Genomic DNA, 19,637 nt, shown 5'->3' with positions numbered 1-19,637 from the left:
TTTCAAATTTTGGTCACTAACCTTTACAGGGTGGCGCCTGAAACTGAAGACAATCAGAATTTTCAAACCGCAGAAAAGTACACAGGTCGCTAAATTTCGTATCTGACAAAACAATTTTTTTAATTTTCTCTACAATATCACCAAATATATGTACTTATTTCATTTAGTATGTGAAACTACATGGCTTTGGGTCAGTGTGGTCTGGTTTTTCATCAAATTTAATTATTTTTTTTTTTACTGTTATAGTCATTTTGTTTAATGATCATTGGGCGCGCAGCTTATTGATACCCGCTTATTAGGTTTACATTATCACATGTTAAACATCAAATATGTTCATTTTTATTTTGCAGTGCTAGAATATAGACATTGACTGATATACTGTCATGAAAAAATAGTCATATATAACCCATATTTAGCTTGTAATAGTGCCTTGAACTTTTCGCATTTTTTCCTGCCGCACCCTGTATGCGTTCTTCATGTTTTTTCATGTAAGAAGACCAAACAACGCTGCAATACTCTAATATTGATCTCACATACGCAATGTATAATGTTTTTATAGTGTATGGGTCCTGAAAGTTATAACCAAAACGTTTTATAAACGATAACATATTATATGCTCTATGGATAATTGTATTATAATGTTCTACAAACGTTAATTTTGTGTCTAAAATTATACCCAAATCTCTTATTTTTTCACATTTTTTAACAATTTGATTGCCTAGCTTTATTGTGACATCTGATGGACATCGTTTTCTACTGTACGTTATATGATTGCACTTTTTTACATTTAATTCCAATAAACTTTTAGAGCACCATACATGGAAAATTTGAATTTCATTCTTAAGTACATCGGCGTCATGTTTATTTCTAATTTCTAGGAACAGCTTCATGTCATCAGCATACATAAGAACATTTAGTTTTTTTTAGTATAAAAGAGATATCGTTAACGTATAAAATAAAAAGAAGAGGCCCCAAGTGTGAACCTTGGGGAACTCGCGATGTGACCTTAATTAATTTTGATTTTTTCTCATTGAATCGCACTATTTGTTGACGATCAGTTAGATAAGACTTGATCCAGCTGAGGAACCCCGTTGCAATTCCCATCTTTTCAAGCTTGTAAATCAACATAGGAATGTCCAGTCTATCGAATGCTTTGCTGAAGTACTGCAAGTCTTCCTCGAGTATGGTCCAAATCTCATGTCCGCAGAGCCGCATTTTATTTTTTACCCTACTTTAAAACATAGAATTATACCCAAGTTTGTACAAATCGGTTTCCTTTGAAAAAGATTACACCAAATGACTGAAACATCTAGTAAAATAAAAAAATATAGTTGATGTGATTATTATTATTGTCCATTCAATGATGTTAAGCTAACCACACCACGATGTCGTAGTGAACGTCCAGCGAGCTTGTCTGGATCATATAGACCCCAACATCCTGCTATGGTTAAGACAGGTGGTGCCTGATGGAAATCGCTTCCTTAACTGAATCACGTCTCCGTGTAAGATGCAAATCTTGCATCTTCCTTCCAGAGATGGCTTCAGGAATTCCTGTTGGGTTTCTTCGAGTTTTTCCCAAGGATGCCTTAAAAAATCTATTTGAATTCTCCAGAGATTCCTGTTGAGATTCCTCCAGACACTCCAGGAGAGATTTCTTCAGGGGAATCATTGGGTATTCTTCCAGGGATTCATATAGCTAGATCCTGTAAGATTTCTTTCAGGGACCTTTCCAGGAATTCCTCAAGGTCTTACAGCAGAGGTATCTTTAAGGATTCCATCGGGGATTTTTCCTAAGATTCATCCTTAAATATTTCAAAGGATTAATGCAAGGTTTTAAGCAAGGAAAGTATTCGGGGATACCTCCAGGAATCGCTTGTTGGTATTCTCAATGGATACCTCGTGGAACTTCTTTTCAGGCTCCCATGCATTCCTCCAGGAATTCCTCTAGCGATACTCTTTCGGGATCAGCCTGAGGATTCATACAAAAAAGATCAAATAATTCATACATGAATTTCACTAAGCATTCCTCTTGACATACGCCTAAAGAGCCCTCTAAGCCTAATGATTTCTACAGGAATTTCTCCAGTGCATAATCTAGGAATTCTTTCCTCATAGAATGCCTCTTAAAGTTTCTTCAGGGAATCCACTAGCGATTTCTTCAAATATTCCTCCACAAATTTCTCCTAAAAAATACCGTCAAATATTTCACGCCAACTACTCCAACACTTACATCGACTATGAGAATATGTACAGTATACTGGTACCCCTCAATATGTTCCTTTTGCGGACAATCTGTCCTCATTCAACTAGAGTATACTAGTCTATTATTCAATGATCTGACCCCATACGGCTAACAATATCAGACTGTTAGTAACTAACACTGAAATGCATAATTTCCTGTTCACTACTATCCAACAATTTCTAAAGCAAATAGCAAAATAAGCAACTCTAAGCTTCAAGAAGAAAAAAATAACAACCTTTCGAGAAACACAGTAAACTTATCATAGTTTCTGGTGGATGCATATAGTTTACCCATTTATATTTCTGAAGAAAATCCATTGAAGAGTTTCCGAAGAAATTCCTACTGAGAGTTCTGAAGAAATCCTGGGAATACTGAAGAAGACTCTGAACATATTTCTGAAGGAATATTGACTTTTCTGTAGAAAATTCAGAAGAAATCCCTATATTCTAAATTAATTTATGTAGGAACCTCCAAATGAATCTCTGAAATTGTCAACTAAGGAATCTATGGTTGATTTCCTCGAGTAACGTAAATATTTCTAAAAATAAATATTCTTAAAAAAATATCCTGTGAAATTTAAAGGAAATTTAGGTAGCAACTTTAAGAAAAAAAATATGGAGAAATTTCGGAATGAAACCCTGAAAAAATACGAGAAACGAAAAAAAAATCATCGAATAATCTCTTGAGACATCCTTAACCTGCACATACCCGACCCCTAACATCTCATTTTCAAAATGCTGGCATTTCGTCAATTTTCATCCATTTTTTTTAAGTCGCCCTCAATCGATCATAAATTGGTAAAAGTTTATTACACCAAAGTGGCCATACAATATCCGGAACCATTCCGGAGATATTCTGGATTGTGCTGGGGTCATAGAGGGTGCCGAAAAGGCTAAAAATGATTATTTCGTGTGTTATTATGTTTGAACCTTCGTTTTTGAGCGGAATTTTCATTGCGAACAATAAAACACAACTGCGATTATCAGATTAGAATAAGTTGACCCATCCGGATCACCGTGACAGGTTTCGCGGGGGCCTCAATGGGGACACTTCTGGTTTTCACCCAAAACATGTCGTGCGACATATAAAACTTCATGATTTCTAATGACTTAGTCAAAAACGATACCCTGAAGTCTGTATCAACTAACATGGCCACCCCGGAACATCTAGCATAGGTCCCACGGGGGTGACATCGGGGACATTTCTGGTTTGCAAACAAAACATGCCGTGCGACGTATCAAACTTCATGATTTCAAGAGAATGAGTCAGACAAAATTGACTGAAGTATGTAGCAACTTACATGGCCGCTCCAGAGCACCTGAAACAGGTTTCGCGGGGGCCTCTTATACACAATAACACACGAAATAATTACTTTTAGCCATTTGGCAAAACAGAATCCCTCTCCCACCCCCTGACCCCAGTACAATCCGGAATATCTCCGGAATGGTACCATATGACCACTTGAGTGTAGTAAACTAGCACCAATTTATAATCGATTAAGGGCGACTTGAAAAAAAATCGGATGAAAATTGGCGAAATGCCAGAATTTTCAAAATGAGTTGTCGGCGGTCGGGTATGTGAAGGTTATAGACCATCTTTCGGGAATTTCCAATGGACTCCAGAGAAATTTATTAAACAAATCATGTTAGATTTGCATATAGAATTCAAAGAGAAATTTTTAAAGAATCCGTGGAAGAATTTTTGGTTTGCATTCAGACTTATTATCCGAGGTATGAAGAAAAACCTTTCTTAAAGAATCTTCCTCAGGTAACTTTTGAAGAATTTCAAAAAGGAATCAATTTTATTATCAACTTTATAAATGAATCACTGTGAAAATTGAGGAAGAAAACCAAGAAATTTGTGTCAGTAGTCCCTGGAAAAAAATCTCGCTGAATCCCTGAAAGATGCTTTAAAGAATCGCTGCAGGGAATCAATTTAAGAAAAACCAGTCAAGCGATTTCGGACTAGATATTTTTCAAAGAACTCCGTGGATTTTTTTTTTGAAAATTTACAGCAAGGTATCTTCCCAAGTAAAAATGAATGCTGAACAGTGAGAGTATTAGCTGAGCATTGGCTGGTTGATGTTGTCAGTGGCTAAACACAATGATGGCTGAATATTGTTTTGAAGTATGGCTTGTTCACCATCTTTGATCAACATTACATGGATGGCTGAATGTCAAATTAAATAGAATATGATTCATCTATGTAACCAGTTTTAAAACCAACACCAACATGCAGAATTAATCATCTGTTGTTCAACATTCAATCAAATATTTTTTGACAGGTGATCCAAGCAATGTTTTCTTATTGTCTACATAGTTTCTTCAGTCTCAATAGAGGCATATTTCAACTTATGTTCTTGACATCTCAGACACTACAAGTTATGCTCTCGTATTCGACGATATGTATACAGGTATACATGTTTGTAATGTAGGTGCTAAGCTGAGTGACTATGAATCAGGAGGTCCTAGATCAATTCCCAGTTTTCCCATAGATTCATTTATTCATTCTGGAAATAGAAGTAATCAATAATAATGATTAAGCGCATGTTAAGCCATAAATCAGCCTGTTAAAGAACTTCAAATGAGCTAAAGGCTGAATAAAATCACCAAAATGATATGTTTAGGACCTTAATAATGGATTGTACCTCTTGTGCTCAGCTTTTATTGAAATAAAGGGTGCTTTGAGATAGTATAATAAACGTTTGTACTGCATCAAATTGTTACCCAGGTGTAAGAAATCATAAAAAGAAAGCTCTCTCTGAAGGAATTTTCGATGAAAGATTCTGATGGGAGATTCTAATGGAGAAATGTTTATAGGACTTCTCGAGAAATTTCTGAAAGATCCACTAAAAGAATTTCTCCATGAAGCTCGATTGATTTCTGACAGGATTTCTGGAAGAATTTTGAACTGATAAAATCCATGTAAGATTCTCTGTTAAAATGCTAGGTGGAAAATTTCGAGTCATGGAAGATTTTGTAATGGATCTTTGCATAGTTGTTTAAGGAAATCACTTGAAATATTTCTGAAAGCCTTTCTGAAGAAATTCCTGTATAATTTTCTTAAAGAATCCATGTAGTAGTGGAGATATCCATGGAAATTTTTCTGAAGGAATCTTTCTAGAAATTCTGAAGTAATCCATGGTCGAATTTCTGATAGATTCTCTGGTAGGAAATTCACGATTTTCTTATATTTCGAAAGAAAAGTTTCCAATACCATAAAGGTTTTTCTTACATAAATGAAGGTACAAAAATGTAATATTCACAAGTGTTACAAGCAATTGTATTAGGAAGATGGCATAACAATTTTAAATCATTAGGAAGAAATCTGTTTTACAAATGGTGAAGCCAAAATATATATTAATCAAGGAACAGGTAAAGGTAAATTCTGGTGCTAAAACTAGAAACTGGTGGATGATAAAAAAAAACTTTTATGCAATTCAGTGTCATAATTTCTATTTTATACTACTCATTTCAGTATCATAATGACCAACTTTTCCGTACCGGTTCATAATGCAACTGAAATGAGTTGCATAATAAAAAATAGTTGTATAATGTTCATAATGCAACTCATTTGAGTTGCATTATGAACATTATGCAACTCAAATGAGTTGCATTATGAAAAAAATCCTTGCATAAAATTTTGTATAGAACTTGTTGCAAAACTCGATTTTTTCAGTACTCTTCGTGCAAGTCTCGTTGGATAAATGTACTACTCGTGCTGAAAAAATCAACTTTTTGCAACTCGTCACATAAATAACTATTATGCAATTCAGTATCATAACTTATAATTTATAATTTATATTTATATTTCTCATTTTGGTATCATAATGGTCAATTTTTCCGAACTGGTTCATTATGCAACTGAAATGAGTTGCATATTGAAAAAATAGTTGTATAATGTTCATAATGCAACTAATTTGAGTTGCATTATGAACATTATGCATCTCAAATGAGTTGCATTATGAAAAAAAAAACATTGCAACTGGATTTCTTCAGCACTTTACGTATTTATCCAACTTGGCAAGCTTCGTTGGATAAATGTACGACTCGTGCTGAAAAAATCATCATTTTGCAACTTGTTGCATAAATAACTATTTCAACACTTAATGCAGTGCAAAATCTTAAAAATATCCACAAAGATATTTTTTATGACTTCACAAAAATATAAAATTACCCTCTAGTGGATTGTTGGCGTCTATTATTGGGCAGATTGTATTATTTTGCCATGTTAAATCGGAGACAATAGTGAACCTCGACATATTTAACCAATTGTGGTCCTCCAGATTTCCCCCCTTTTTCACATATATTCGAAAAATGGAATTATTAATATCCATCGTAATTCTACTCGGAACTACTGGCTAGAAACATGAGCCATCGTCTTCGGGTAGATGTTCGCCGATAAAAACAGATTTGATCAGGAAATTTAGGAAAAAAATAAAAGTGTCCACTGTTGGCTATTATTGGCCCTTTATTTATGAGGACGAAAGAGACGGCATCTGGGAGTATTTTTTTTATCTAAGGAGCTGGTGGATCATTGAGTTACTTACTTGGGTAACATAGATTGAACTTCTGTCCATAATCCTAATAGTACGCATGTCCCATAACAATAAAAAATAAGCGTTTAAAAAACAAATAAGGATTATTCACCAGCCATAACTATAATTTATACGATGAATCTAGTTCTCGTTGATTCTCAATTGACTAACCATTTTCCATTTCCCCTCTTCTCCCTTTTCCAGCATCGCTTCCGCAGCGTGGGCATCCTGGCGCTGGCCTTGGGCTCCATCATGCACGTTCGCCTGTCGCTACCTCAGCCGGTGGTGCCGTTCTCGTCGGCGGACAACCCGACGGCGAAAATCGGTTCCAGCTGGACCCGGTTCCTTACGTTCGCCTACCTGCCGGTGTTCAATTTCCGGCTGCTACTGTATCCGGACGTGCTGAGCTTCGACTGGGGCATGGATGCAATCCCCCGGATCAGCAGCCTGTTCGATGGAAAGAACGTGCTTTCGGCGATGTTCTACGGCACTCTAGCCGGGGCCCTGTGGATCAACGTGCAAACACTGCTCCGGCAGAGTGTACCCAATGTAAATAGTAGCTTCAGTAGAAAACTAGCTAGCCGACTGGTAATGGCCCGGTCCGGAGTGGGTCGAGATGAGGACTCGTGCAGACAGTGCAAGCACGAATTCGGGATGCACCACTCCAATCAGTGCCGGGCCATGCACAACAACAACAATATGTCTTCGATCATTTGCGGATGCGTGTATCCGTCGTGTAAATATTTATCACTATCGCCTTCATCTTTGACCACTTATCTCCATCGAATGGACGACCAAAAGCTCACGGCCCCGGCTGCCGCTGGCAATGGCTATTGGGCGCACAAAAAGCATCTCTGTTGGAACAGAGATAAACACGCGTCCAACGGATTCAGCAGCGACCATCTCCCGTTCAGCATAGCTAGAACATCATCGTCCTCATCCTCCTCGTCGTCTTCTACATCATCGTCTGCTTCAGTGTCATCTTCCTCGTCGTCATCGTCGACCTCGTCGTCGGCTTCGTCCGTGTCCTCGCTATCGTATGACGATGCGACTGCCAAATTCAATTCCTCCGCAGCGATCCTAATCTCCACTTCCCTGCTAATCCTGCCCTTCCTCCCTGCGACCAACCTCCTCTTCTACGTTGGCTTCGTTGTGGCCGAGCGTATCCTCTACCTCCCCAGTGTTGGCTACTGCCTGCTGATTGGTTTGGGGGTCGGAAAACTTATCGACGGAAAACCCCAAGGCCCGGCCATCGTCGGTTCGACCAGCTCCCGTCGCAGTGGTAATAGTGGTGGCTTACGAGCCACGAAGAGCAGCAGCAAAAGTTTCAGCAGTAGTGATGGTGATAGATATAAGTACCGTGCCAATGGCAGCACAGGTCAAAGTGCGAAACATCATAAAAGTCATTCCTCCAATCCCACCTCATCGTCATCCGTCGTCGGCATCGGTGGCAGCAGCTCCGGTGCCGCGAGGAAAAGTGCCAATAATAGTGGGGGTGGTGGTGGGGCCGGGTCGCTGGAAGCAAGAAGAGCCGGTAGAATCCGTAGTGGAAATAGTAGTGGCGGTGGTGGTGGTAGTAGTAGTGATTATCAACAGCGTAAGCGACAAATCATTCTGGGGTGCTTCGGTGCCCTGCTGCTGGCTTACAGTGGGAAAACTTTGCTGCGCAATCTGGACTGGCAGGACGAGGAGAGTCTGTTCCGGAGTGCGATCGGCGTCAACCCACCGAAAGGTAAGTGGTTGGAATTTTGTGGTGGGGTTGGTTGTTCGGATGGGGAGCAAGTGTATTTATCGATAGTTGCGCTGCGGGATTGAGGCAGTGGCGAACCCGGAAACATTTTGAGTGATTAAACTTTTAATGTGCGAGAATGAAGCAAATTGCTGCGGTGAGAGGGATTTTGCAGGACGTGAGTTCGTTGAAAATGAGGTGTTTATGATAGTTTGTCCTTGCAAAGAAGTTATGAATTCTAATTTTAGCTTGATTTATTGTGAAAAATCAAGAACTTGTTCATTTTATTTAAAAGACTGTTCAATGAGTATTCTAACAATAAAACGGTTAATGTTTAAAACAAAATAAGAAGTATCCTTATCGTGATTATTTACAATCGCAGTGAATTGTCTACTGAGCGCTGCCTACAAGATACTCTCTCAAATTTTATGCCGCCGACTATCACCGATTGCAAGAGAGTTCGTGGGGCAATATCAGGCTGGATTTATGGGTGAACGCGCTACAACGGACCAGATGTTCGCCATCCGCCAGGTGTTGCAGAAATGTCGCGAATACAACGTGTCCACACATCACTTGTTCATCGATTTGGGCGTATGATACAACCGAGAACAGCTATGACAGATTATATACGAATACGGATTCCCGGGTAAACTGATACGATTGATCAAGGCGATGATGGATCGAGTGATGTGCGCAGTTCGAGTATCAGGGACACTCTCGAGCCCCTTCGAATCTCGCAGAGGGTTACGGTAAGTTGATAGTCTTTCGTGTTTGCTGTTGAACATTGCTTCAGAGAGTGTGATTAGAAGAGCGGGGATAAACACGAGTGGAACGATTTTCACGAAGCCCGTTCAGCTGCTTAGTTTCGCCGATGATATTGATATTATTGCTCGTAAATTTGAAACGATGACGGAAACTTACATCCGACTAAAGAGTGAAGCCAAGTGAATCGGATTAGTCATCAATGTGTCGAAGACAATGTACATGATGGTGAAGGGCTCCAAGGAGAAATCACCACATTTGCCACCCCGAATTCATATCGACGGTGATGAATTCGTGTACTTGGGCTCACTGGTGACCGACGACAACGACACCGGCAGATAAATTCATAGGCCGCATTGTGACAGGAAATCGAGCTTATTTTGGACTCCGCAGAACTCTACAATCGAATAAAGTTCGCCGTAACACGAAGTTAACTATCTACAAAACGCTGATCAGACCGGTAGTCCTCTATGGGCATGAAACATGGACCCTACGTGCAGAGGACAAACGCGCCCTTGGAGTTTTCGAACGGAAGGTGTTGCGTACCATCTACGGTGGAGTACAGGCGGGAACCACGAGCTGCGTCAGCTGCCGAGAGAACCAGCCATCGTCCATACCGCGAAAATCGGGAGGCTACGGTGGGCGGGTCACGTCATCAGGATGTCAGATAGCAACCCGACTAAAATGGTTTTCAAGAGTCATCCAACCGGTACAAGAAGATGTGGAGCGCAGCGAGCTAGGTGGGGACCTAAGATTTGAGCACACGACCCTTATACGCTACGCAAGTGCTTTACCAACTAAGCTTCCGGACTAGTTAATAAACTAGCTTTCACGAAAAGTATTTGTGGTATTAATTTGTGTTAATTTGTGGATATATAATTGTGTCAAACATACCCAGTTACCTCAATTCAATGTCTTTGATCACGGCAAGCACAGTTATAATTATTTTAATATTTCATACAAACTTGCGGTATTATGTTACGACAGCGTCGACTATGACGAATTTCGTATCGGCTTCTTCACCGCGTTATGCGTCACCGGGGACGCCAAAATAAATCGTACAGAAAGATGCTCCGTGATGAAAGGAATGTGGCAGAAGGCATTCAACAGGATGATGACATATATCCCCGCCGTCCCTCAGTTTGCACACAAAGTAGCAAAACAAGCGTATGGTGCTTCAGACCTTACGCAATATTCTTCCCAAAGACAGCAGTGGAAAACACGCAAGATGACGAGCGACGACGATCACGACAAGACGTCTCATTAAACAACTGTCAGACTGTCACAAATTTTGATTTATCTCCCGAGGATTGTCGCTTGGCTGTGTCACGCTTCGCTTATTTGCTACGTCCAAAAGCTTAGATTACCGTGCGTTGATTAGATAGGGAAGGAGACAGAAAAAAAAACCTGCCTTGATTAGAAACTAACGAGCCAATTGATGGGCCTTTGACTAGAAGCGTTCCGTTGGGAAAAACTGTTTGTGTAGGAAGAGATTTTTTCTTTTCCAAGGAAATCCACATTAGTTGGCTTGCGTAAGAAGGTTTCAATTACGTTACGCACCAATTGATGCATGCATGGCGCCCCAATTGAGACATATGAGAAAAACATTTCTTGTTTGAAAAAAAAAAGCAGTCAGTGCTAAACTAGCACCACGATGAATGGCTAATCTAAATTTAGAAAAGTAAACTATTTCTGTTTTGAAACATTTAACAATACGCGGAGAAATTAAACAACTCAAAGTTAAGTGCTTTTAATTTCATTTAAATTCCTTCTAATATATATTTTCTTTGGCTCGTATCATTCTATTTAGTGTTATCAGAAACACATTTCAAGTCTGATTTTCAAAGATACGTGAAACATAAATTAAACTGGGGCACTGCTCTCGAAGTTGCGTGTATCTAAGATAATCGAACTTTCGGTAGGGTGAAAAAAACTTACTTGAGCCAAGTTTAAGTGGAGCAAACGTTCTTTAGAAAGTAGAAATTTATTAAACATTTACGAATTTGTGAAGGAATCTGTGAACGTTGGCGAAATCTTGTGGAGAAACTCTTGATTTTTTTTAAAGAAAAGTTGTAAGTGGATCAGTGGATGCATTCCTAAAAACATTATCGTATGAATTCCTGAAATATCTTCAAAAAAAAATCTTTTGATTTTAAAGAAACTTTCCTAGAGGAATATCTGAAGGATCCTCTACGAAAATTCCGAGTGAAATTTTAGAAGGAATTCTTTCGCAATCCAAGGAAGATGTTCTAAAGAACTTCCTGGAATCCAGAGATTGTTTCATAATGAGCACCATGATTTCTGTGGAAATTTATGATGATGACAAGACACTGAAGACGACCTTACAGTTGAGGTCGAAATACGTATCTGTCAAAGGATGCAAATTCTTAGTGGAATTCAAAGGAACCGTACTTAACCCGATTTTCTTTTTATTTACAGAAATTTATGGAATAAATTCTGAAGCAACCCATTCACCCAACACTTGTTAAAAATGTCTTTTAAGGCCTTTTTGGATGAATTACGAGTAAAATGTCTGAATAATTCCCTGTAAAAAGCTTACTACACTGAAATCTCCATTTAGGTAAAATCAATTTAGGTCCCTCCATTTAGGTAACGTTAGCTAAATAGAATTTGATTGTGTTCAGAGCAGTTGGAGTACTCAGGATTACAAATAAAGTTTGTTTACGAGAAAAAAAGCAGAATTAAGAGTTAAGGGACGTTTCCGTGGAGTTTAGGCCATCTGATCTATAAGCGTAATCAGTGATCAATTGGAGCATTATGAATGGAATTTATGTGTACACAGCCTCATGTTGCTATGTGTTGTCAAATGGCGAGTTCGTTGCTAGTATGAGGATCTCCAAGAACTTCCTTGCGTATAGGTCATCGGATCTACCAATGATTCTTTAAGATTCTCCAAGAATTCCCTTGAGTATAGGTCATCGAATCTACGAGGGCTACTAGTTGTATCTAAGAGCATTACGAATGAGGTTTATACTCACACAGCCCCAGGCATCTATGTTCTATCAAGTGGTGGGTTCTATGATTGAATAGGAATATCCGAGAACTTCCTGGAGTTAAGGCTTTCTGATCTAAGGTGTAATCAGTGATCTATTGGAGCATTATGAATGAAATTCATGCTTACACAGCCTCTTGTAGCTATGTGCTTTGAAGCCTCCTAAAACCCTCCTAAAACCTCCTGGAACACCCTGAAACGCATTGAAAACCCTTGAAACGTTTTGAAACGCTTTGGAAGGCTCTGAACGCCTCTAAAATCCCTATAAAACCTCGGTAAAATTACACTGAGAGCTTTTGAAGCCCCCTAAAACTCCTGTGAAACCTTCTGAAATGCTCTGAAACGCTTTGAAACGCCTTGCAACGCCTTGAAATGCTTTGAAACGCCTCTGAAACCCCTCTGAAACCTACGTGAAATTTACCTGAGAGCCTCTGAAGCCCCCTACAATTCTCCTGAAACCTCCTGGGACGCCCTGAAGCGCATTAAAACGCCCTGAAACGCCTTGAAACGCCTTAAAAACCCCTTTAAACATCCGTAAAGTTCACATGAGAGCCTCTGAAGCCCCCTTAAACCCCTGTGAAACCTCCTGAAACGCCTTGAAACGCATTGAAACGCCTTGAAACGCCTTTGAAACCCCCATGATACCTTCGTGTAATTCCCTGAGAGCCTCTGAAGCCCCGTAAAACCCCTGTTGGCGGAGAACAAGTTGAGAACGCCTGTCGGCACCGGGTTGTCAGCAGCACATATCATACACACAGATGTTGTACTGGTGTTATGCAGCTTTAAACTGCAAACATGTAAATATATTCATCAATTAGGATATTATAATATACACTTAATAATAACTTACACGTCGGTGTTTTACTTAGGAAAATTTCATTCTCGTGTTCCCGACGCAACAATTGATTAGGCTTATCCAATTTAACTGTAAATAATGATTAAATGATGATTCCGCTAGTATTTAAGATATTTATGTTTTAACCTCACTTTTGATAGATTACAACTTTCTGTTCAGTACTTCACAGATCATGTTCTGTACACGATCTTTAATTCAATTAGATAACTGTAAACAATTCATTAGTTAGCATTGAAACTATAGATATTCTGCAGAATTGTTACTCACTGCATGCCAATGGGTTATTTCAACTGATTAGGAATATTTTATCAAATTATTAGGCTTTAACAAATTAGTAATAATACGAGCACTTTCTGCCCATGATTTGCTATCTCATGGTCGCGTTAGTTTTCTCTTCTTCTGCCTCTTCATATGTATGTCAAAATCTGTAGTCCCGCGGTTATATCGTTTTTACAGATTAACTGACACAGCACAAGAAATCAGACGGCGTGTAGGAGTGTGGCCAGCGGCAACAACCCCTGTGAAACCTACTGAAATGCCCTGAAACTCATTGAAACGCCTTCAAACGCTTTGAAACGCCTCTGAAACCTTCTGCAAATTCACCTGCGAGCGTTTTAAGCCCCCTCAAATTCATCGGAAACCTTCTGAAATGCTCTGAAACGCCCTGAAACGCATTGAAACGCCTTGAAACCCCCTTGAAATCTCTGTGAAATTCACCTGCGAGCCTCTGAAGCCCCCTTAAACCCCCCTTTAACCTCCTGTAATGCCCTGGAATGCATTAAAACGCCCTGAAACACCTTGAAACGCTTTGAAACGCCTCTGAAACCCCTTTGAAACCTCCGTGAAACTCACCTGAGAATTCCTGAACCCCACAAAATCTCCCTGAAACTTCCTGAAACGCCTTGAAACACCTCTGAAACACAAATGAAATCCATGTGAAACGCACCTGAAAGCCTCTAAGCCCACTAAAATACCTCTGAAACGCCCTGAAACGCCTTAAAACGCTTTGGAACGTCTTTGAAACTCCCGTGGAGTTCACCTGAGAGCATATGAAGCCTCCTAAAAGCCCTCTGAAAACTCCTGAAACTCCCTGACACGCCTGGAAACGCCTCTGACCGCCCCCCCCCCCTAAAAACTCCCATGATTTCCACCAACGTTTCCCAAACAGTTTCTCCAGGTATTTCTTAAACAAGATCTTAAAAAGTACTTCCTGTGTTTTTTTTTCAGAAATACACTGGTATTTGAGCAGATATTCCTCCAGAGATTCATTTGAAAGTAGGTATTTCCTGAGATTTACACAGGTATTCTAGTAAAGATTTCTTAAGAAATTCCTTTTGGGGTTCTCTTATAAGTTCCTGATGGGATTTCTTCTGAAATTTATTTGAATAGATACTCTAATATCCGAGAAACTAGGCACCTCTCCGCCCTTGACCAAAATTAGGAAAAGCCCCTCCCTTGTCGCCTTTTCTGATCACGGGCCTGCCTGGAATATCTTTAGAGATCCTTACAGAATAAGTTCAGATAATTCTTAATAGATTGTTCAGAAGTTCATGTAGAAATCGCACAGAAATACACTAAATTTCAAGAATCACCGGAGAAAATTTCTTTAAAGAAACCCCTGAAAGATTATCTCAAGAAATCTCTTCAAAAAACTCTGAAATAATACTTTAGAAGCTCCTTGGAGAATTTCCTGAACATTTTGTAAAGGGTTTCCTGGATAAAAATTCCTGGAACGATTTTTGAAGTATGCTTTGGAGCAATTTCTGGAAGAACGCCACCTGGGACAATACCTCACGATGCACGACCCTACGTCTTCTGAAGGTTCTCTGCGAGCAATTCCAAGAAAAAATACTTGAAAAATTGCTGGGGAGATTTGTGGAAAAAGCCCGAAAAGAAAGTTCTGAAGGATCTCTTTTGAAAAGCCTGCTAAAATCGTGAAAAAGTATTGGTAAAATTAAAAAAAAAATCCTGAAAGTTTCCGAAAAAATTTCCTATACCATTTCTGAATAGATTTATTCTCAAAAAATCCCAACTACAACCTGAAGAAATTTATGGAGGAAATCCTGCAAAATCAAAAAATAATCCAAAAAAGTGTTTGAAGGAATTTTTGGAGCAATACCTGCACAGTAGGCCTGGCTGCTTTTATTCTTGTATAACGTCTCCGATGGACTGCAAGCATTGATAATGACAAGAAAAATGATAGAAGTAGTCGATCTATCATTTTGCAGGATTCTTTCAATGAATGGCTGTGTATGTGTAGACTAGACTAGAATTTTCGGGGCGGCACCTGTAAGAACTGAAGAACGCTTTGCTGGTATTCACAGAAAAAAGTATTGAACAATTCCATAAAAATACTAAGGAACCGATTCAGGAGTAATGCCTGCAGGAATTTTTGGAGAATCTTTGGGAAAAAATCTGAAAGAATCCCTGAAGGATGATCTGAATAAATCTAAAGCAATTTCTGGAGAAATTTCAGAAGGAACAATTGAGAGCAATTCGAGAAAGCCCTGAAAGAATTTCCAGAAGAATTTCTTGAGAATTTTCTAAAGGAATATCCAAATAAATGCCCAAAAATCTCTGAATAAATGGAGCAATCTCTGGAATAAATAAAGCAACCTCTGGGGAAATGCAAGCAAAGGTTGCAGGAAAAATATAAACGTGCCATGTTTTAAACAACATTACATCTCTTTTTGGCAGTGTTGCCTGTTTTCATAACATTATTGTGTAAATTATTGATTGGTATGCTGCTTTTGATACTTATTTCAATCTCTTAGTGTTAAATATTCGGAAATTGACTCTTTAAGCACGGTTCAATAGCACTTATTTTTTGGATTTTTAGTTCAGATTAACAAAAATATCAAGCCAGTGTTCGGCGTATCAAGTAACGCAACACTGTTCAGAAAAAAAATCTCCTTTCTACGACCTTTTTCAATATCCAGGAAGTACTCCAATAATTATTTATGTATTTCCAAGATTTAGCAAAATTTTTCTAGGCTCTTTTTCAGAAAGGATAACCTAAAACTGCCTTTATTTTTCAGGATTTCCATAGATGAGTTGAGCAGAAGTTCTTTCGAATATTCCTCCAACTATGCCTTATGAAAGTATTCTTTTCCATATAATTCTTAAAAAAAATCCAGACGTTCCTCCAAGTATTTTTCCAGACTTGCTTTACCACTATTGGTTGATATTTCTGCATGTATTTCATAAGAAAATCAACCCGAAATTCCTCCAGGGGATTTTTTTCTGGAATTCTCCAGGGATTCCCCTAGAATCTTTTGGAAAGATTATTTCAAGAATATTTCCAGAGTTTTTTTTCAGGATTGTCTCCAAGAATTTATCCAGAGATTTCTTCACGCGTACCATTTCTGCAGGATTTTTTTAAAGATTCTTAAAGAAACAAATTTAAAAGATTTTTGTAAAAAATCCTCAAAGGGTTTCTGCGGGAGCTCCTTTAGAGATTCTTATGATTTTTTTTTCCAGAATTACTCTAAAGATTTATTTAAGGATTTTGTAAGAAATTTCTTCAGTGGTTCACCAAAAAAGTTTTTTTTCTGCTATTTTTGTAGGGCTATTCTATAGAGTCCTTAAGAGTTTTTCCACGTTTTTCTCAGAAAATTCTCCCGAAAATCTTTCCAAAACGCTACCAGAGATTTCTTCAGAAATTGCTTCCGCGTTTATTTTTCAGAAATTTCTCCTGAATTTTTCCATTGAATGTTTTGCTCAGTTCCTTCAAAAGTTTTACAAGAAATTTTTCTTGTGATTTTTTTAGTTCTCTCTCAACAGCGAGTGGATCAGCGAAACATGTTGTAGCAAATGGGATCAACTCACAGCTCGATCAACAAATATGGCAAGGTAATTTCACTACCGTACAAGTGTGCAAACTTAGCTGCCGAATAAGAATTGATTCAAGTCAGATCCCACTCGCTTCGATCTTGTGTTTGTGGTGGTGATGCTGTAACCCAGCAACCATTTTTGCTGTATAAGAGTTGAACAAACCACTCTTAAGCAAACTTTAGCTACTTCTGTTTCTTGGGAAAGCATTGGCTTCTCACGCATCGGCTACCGATTCGAATCCGAAGGGTGACGTTTTTTATTGAGATAAGTATTGAATGATTAGGTCAACTGAAATTTGTACCCAAAGCAACAATGTATGCTGAACAGTGGGAGTATCAGTTGAACATTGACTGGTTAATGGTGTCAGTGACTGAACACAATTATAGCTGTATATTTGTCTGAAATATGGCTTGTTCAACCGCCTAAATCAGCAATACATGGATGGTTGAATATCAAGTTGAATATCATTCATCTCTGCAACCAGCTTTAAAGCAGACACCAATATACAGAAATAATCATCTGTTGTTCAACCTTTAATCAAATAACTTTTGACAGCTGACCCAAACAATAGCTTTTTCAGCCTTAGTACAGGCTTCGTTCACCTTATGTCCTTGATATTTCAGACACAATAAGTAATGCTTCCATTTTCGTGAATATGCCTACAATTTGTGTTAAGGTGAGTGACCATAAATCAGAAGGTCCGAGTTCAATTCCCAGTTTTTCCATAGATTAATTTATAAATTCCTTAACATTCTGGATATAGAAAGCCACCAATGGAAAACAATGCTTACGAAAATGTGTGTTTTTTTTTAAATTTTTAACTAAAATAAATAAATTTTATTAATGACTGATCAACCCATATTAGACCTTAAATCAGCCTTTCAATGAGCTTCAAATCAGCTAAAGGTTGAATAAAATCACCAAAATTAGATGTTTAGGAGCTGAATAAAGGATTGTACCTCTTGTGCTCAGCTTCTGTTCAAATAAAGACTGCTTAAAAATAGTTAAAAAAACGTTTGCTCAGCATGAAATTGTTACCATCTAATATAGCTCATAAAGTTATTTTTTGGCAAAAGTTACAATAGGACAGATCGGTGAAGTACTAGATTTGTAGTAATGAGCTGAATTTTAGTATGGTGAGAAGATCAATTCTCCGTTTCTGCAATGAAATGATGCAAAATGCGAGGGTATTATGATTCCTTGTCCAATTTCATGCTGTTTGAGCAAAACTTTGGGCAACAATGTTGTTGTTTTCTCCATTTCTTGCAACATAAACAACTGTTAGGGTCGTTTCTTTCTCGGAAGTGATAGAAACCTCTCGAAAGCAGCTTGTTAGTTCAGCAGCTTCAAGACTGTAATTTTATTATAATTCATGATTCCATTGTGACAAATATCTTAATTTACTTACATTTAAGTTTCACGACTATCTCCCAGAAATACGACTCGCCTAACCTCGTATTACAATGTCGATAACTTTTCACATAATTAAGGAAAATGATAAACTTAATGGCATATGAAGTGATGCACTCTCTATCTTCCTAATGGTTGCCCAGTTGACAAATCAGCTCTTTTAGCCCCCTTATACGTCAACGACAAAGGTACGTAATGGAGAAGACTGGAGTCACTAAATACTAGAGGAAATCCCTCCGGTATTTCCAACAACAACATAGCTATCCAAAGTTTTGCTCAAACAGCATCAAATTAGGCAAGGAATCATAATACCCACGCTTTTTGTACCATTTCATTGCAGAACCGGAGAATAGGAGGCAAGCAGTGAAGTACTAGATTGAAAGTAGTGAGCTGGATTTTTGTATGGTGAGATGATCGATTCTCCATTTCTGCAATGAAATGGTGCAAACAGCGTGGGTTATATGATTTCTTGCCTAATTTGATGCTGTTTGAGCAAAAGTTTGGGTAACTTTGTGGTTAAATTTGCAAGAAATAAATAATACAACAACACAGTTACCCAAACTTTTGCTCAACCAGCATCAAATTAGGCAAGAAATCATATAACCCACGCTGTTTGCACCATTTCATTGCAGAAATGGAGAATCGATCATCTCACCATACAAAAATCCAGCTCACTACTTTCAATCTAGTACTCCACTGATTGCCTCCTATTGGCCTTCTCACCATACACAAATTCATCTCATTACTACAAATCTAGTACTACACCGAACGTGCCCCATTAAATCTTCATCAGAGCACCAATGTACTGGAATGAACTTTGATGAACTTGAAAGTTCCGATAAAGTTCCGAATAGCATCTTGAGCAGCATTCAGGCTGTTTTCGAAATTCCTGCAACTTTCATTGTTAGCCTCTTGAGCAGCCAAAATTTCCATTTTGAACTTTATCTGAACTTCGTGGAACTTGAATGTGTAGTTTGTTATGGGAAGCAGAACTTTTATCTAGGTAGTAATTTTCAATTACTTCAATATGTCAAAAAATTAAAGTAAATTGATATGAAATCAATACGGCTATTGTGGAAAGAGTACAAAAAAGGACTTTCAACAGAAATGGTCGCACTTTCTGTTTCTGTTCGTCACATCAGCACTCACCCCAGTTAAGAATATCTACATCACTAATCCCGAGTAGCTCGATTTCTCATGCTTGGTCGGTTCCAATTTGATGTAAAATCCGCAAAACACACACACAGACCCATA

At 38.4% G+C, this 19,637-nt stretch overlaps 1 protein-coding gene across 3 annotated transcripts in view; it reads left to right on the top strand.

The window, feature by feature from the left end:
• LOC115261027 (protein O-mannosyl-transferase TMTC2) overlaps positions 1-19,637 on the top strand; it is a 1,032,251-nt gene that overhangs the window by 530,681 nt on the left and 481,933 nt on the right. For all 3 annotated transcript variants that reach the window (XR_009997427.1, XM_062849978.1, XM_062849977.1), the window contains exon 5: positions 6,984-8,511. Coding sequence is in view for 2 of the 3 variants with exons in the window: in XM_062849978.1 (XP_062705962.1) it covers positions 6,984-8,511 (1,528 nt within the window). In the remaining variant the exon portion in view is untranslated. The remainder of the gene's footprint in view (positions 1-6,983; positions 8,512-19,637) is intronic.

The sequence above is a fragment of the Aedes albopictus genome, chromosome 2 (genome assembly GCF_035046485.1).
Source record: "Aedes albopictus strain Foshan chromosome 2, AalbF5, whole genome shotgun sequence".
NCBI lineage: Eukaryota > Metazoa > Arthropoda > Insecta > Diptera > Culicidae > Aedes > Aedes albopictus.
Note: the sequence above shows the minus strand (reverse complement) of the source record. Positions and strands in the feature narration are given on the sequence as shown.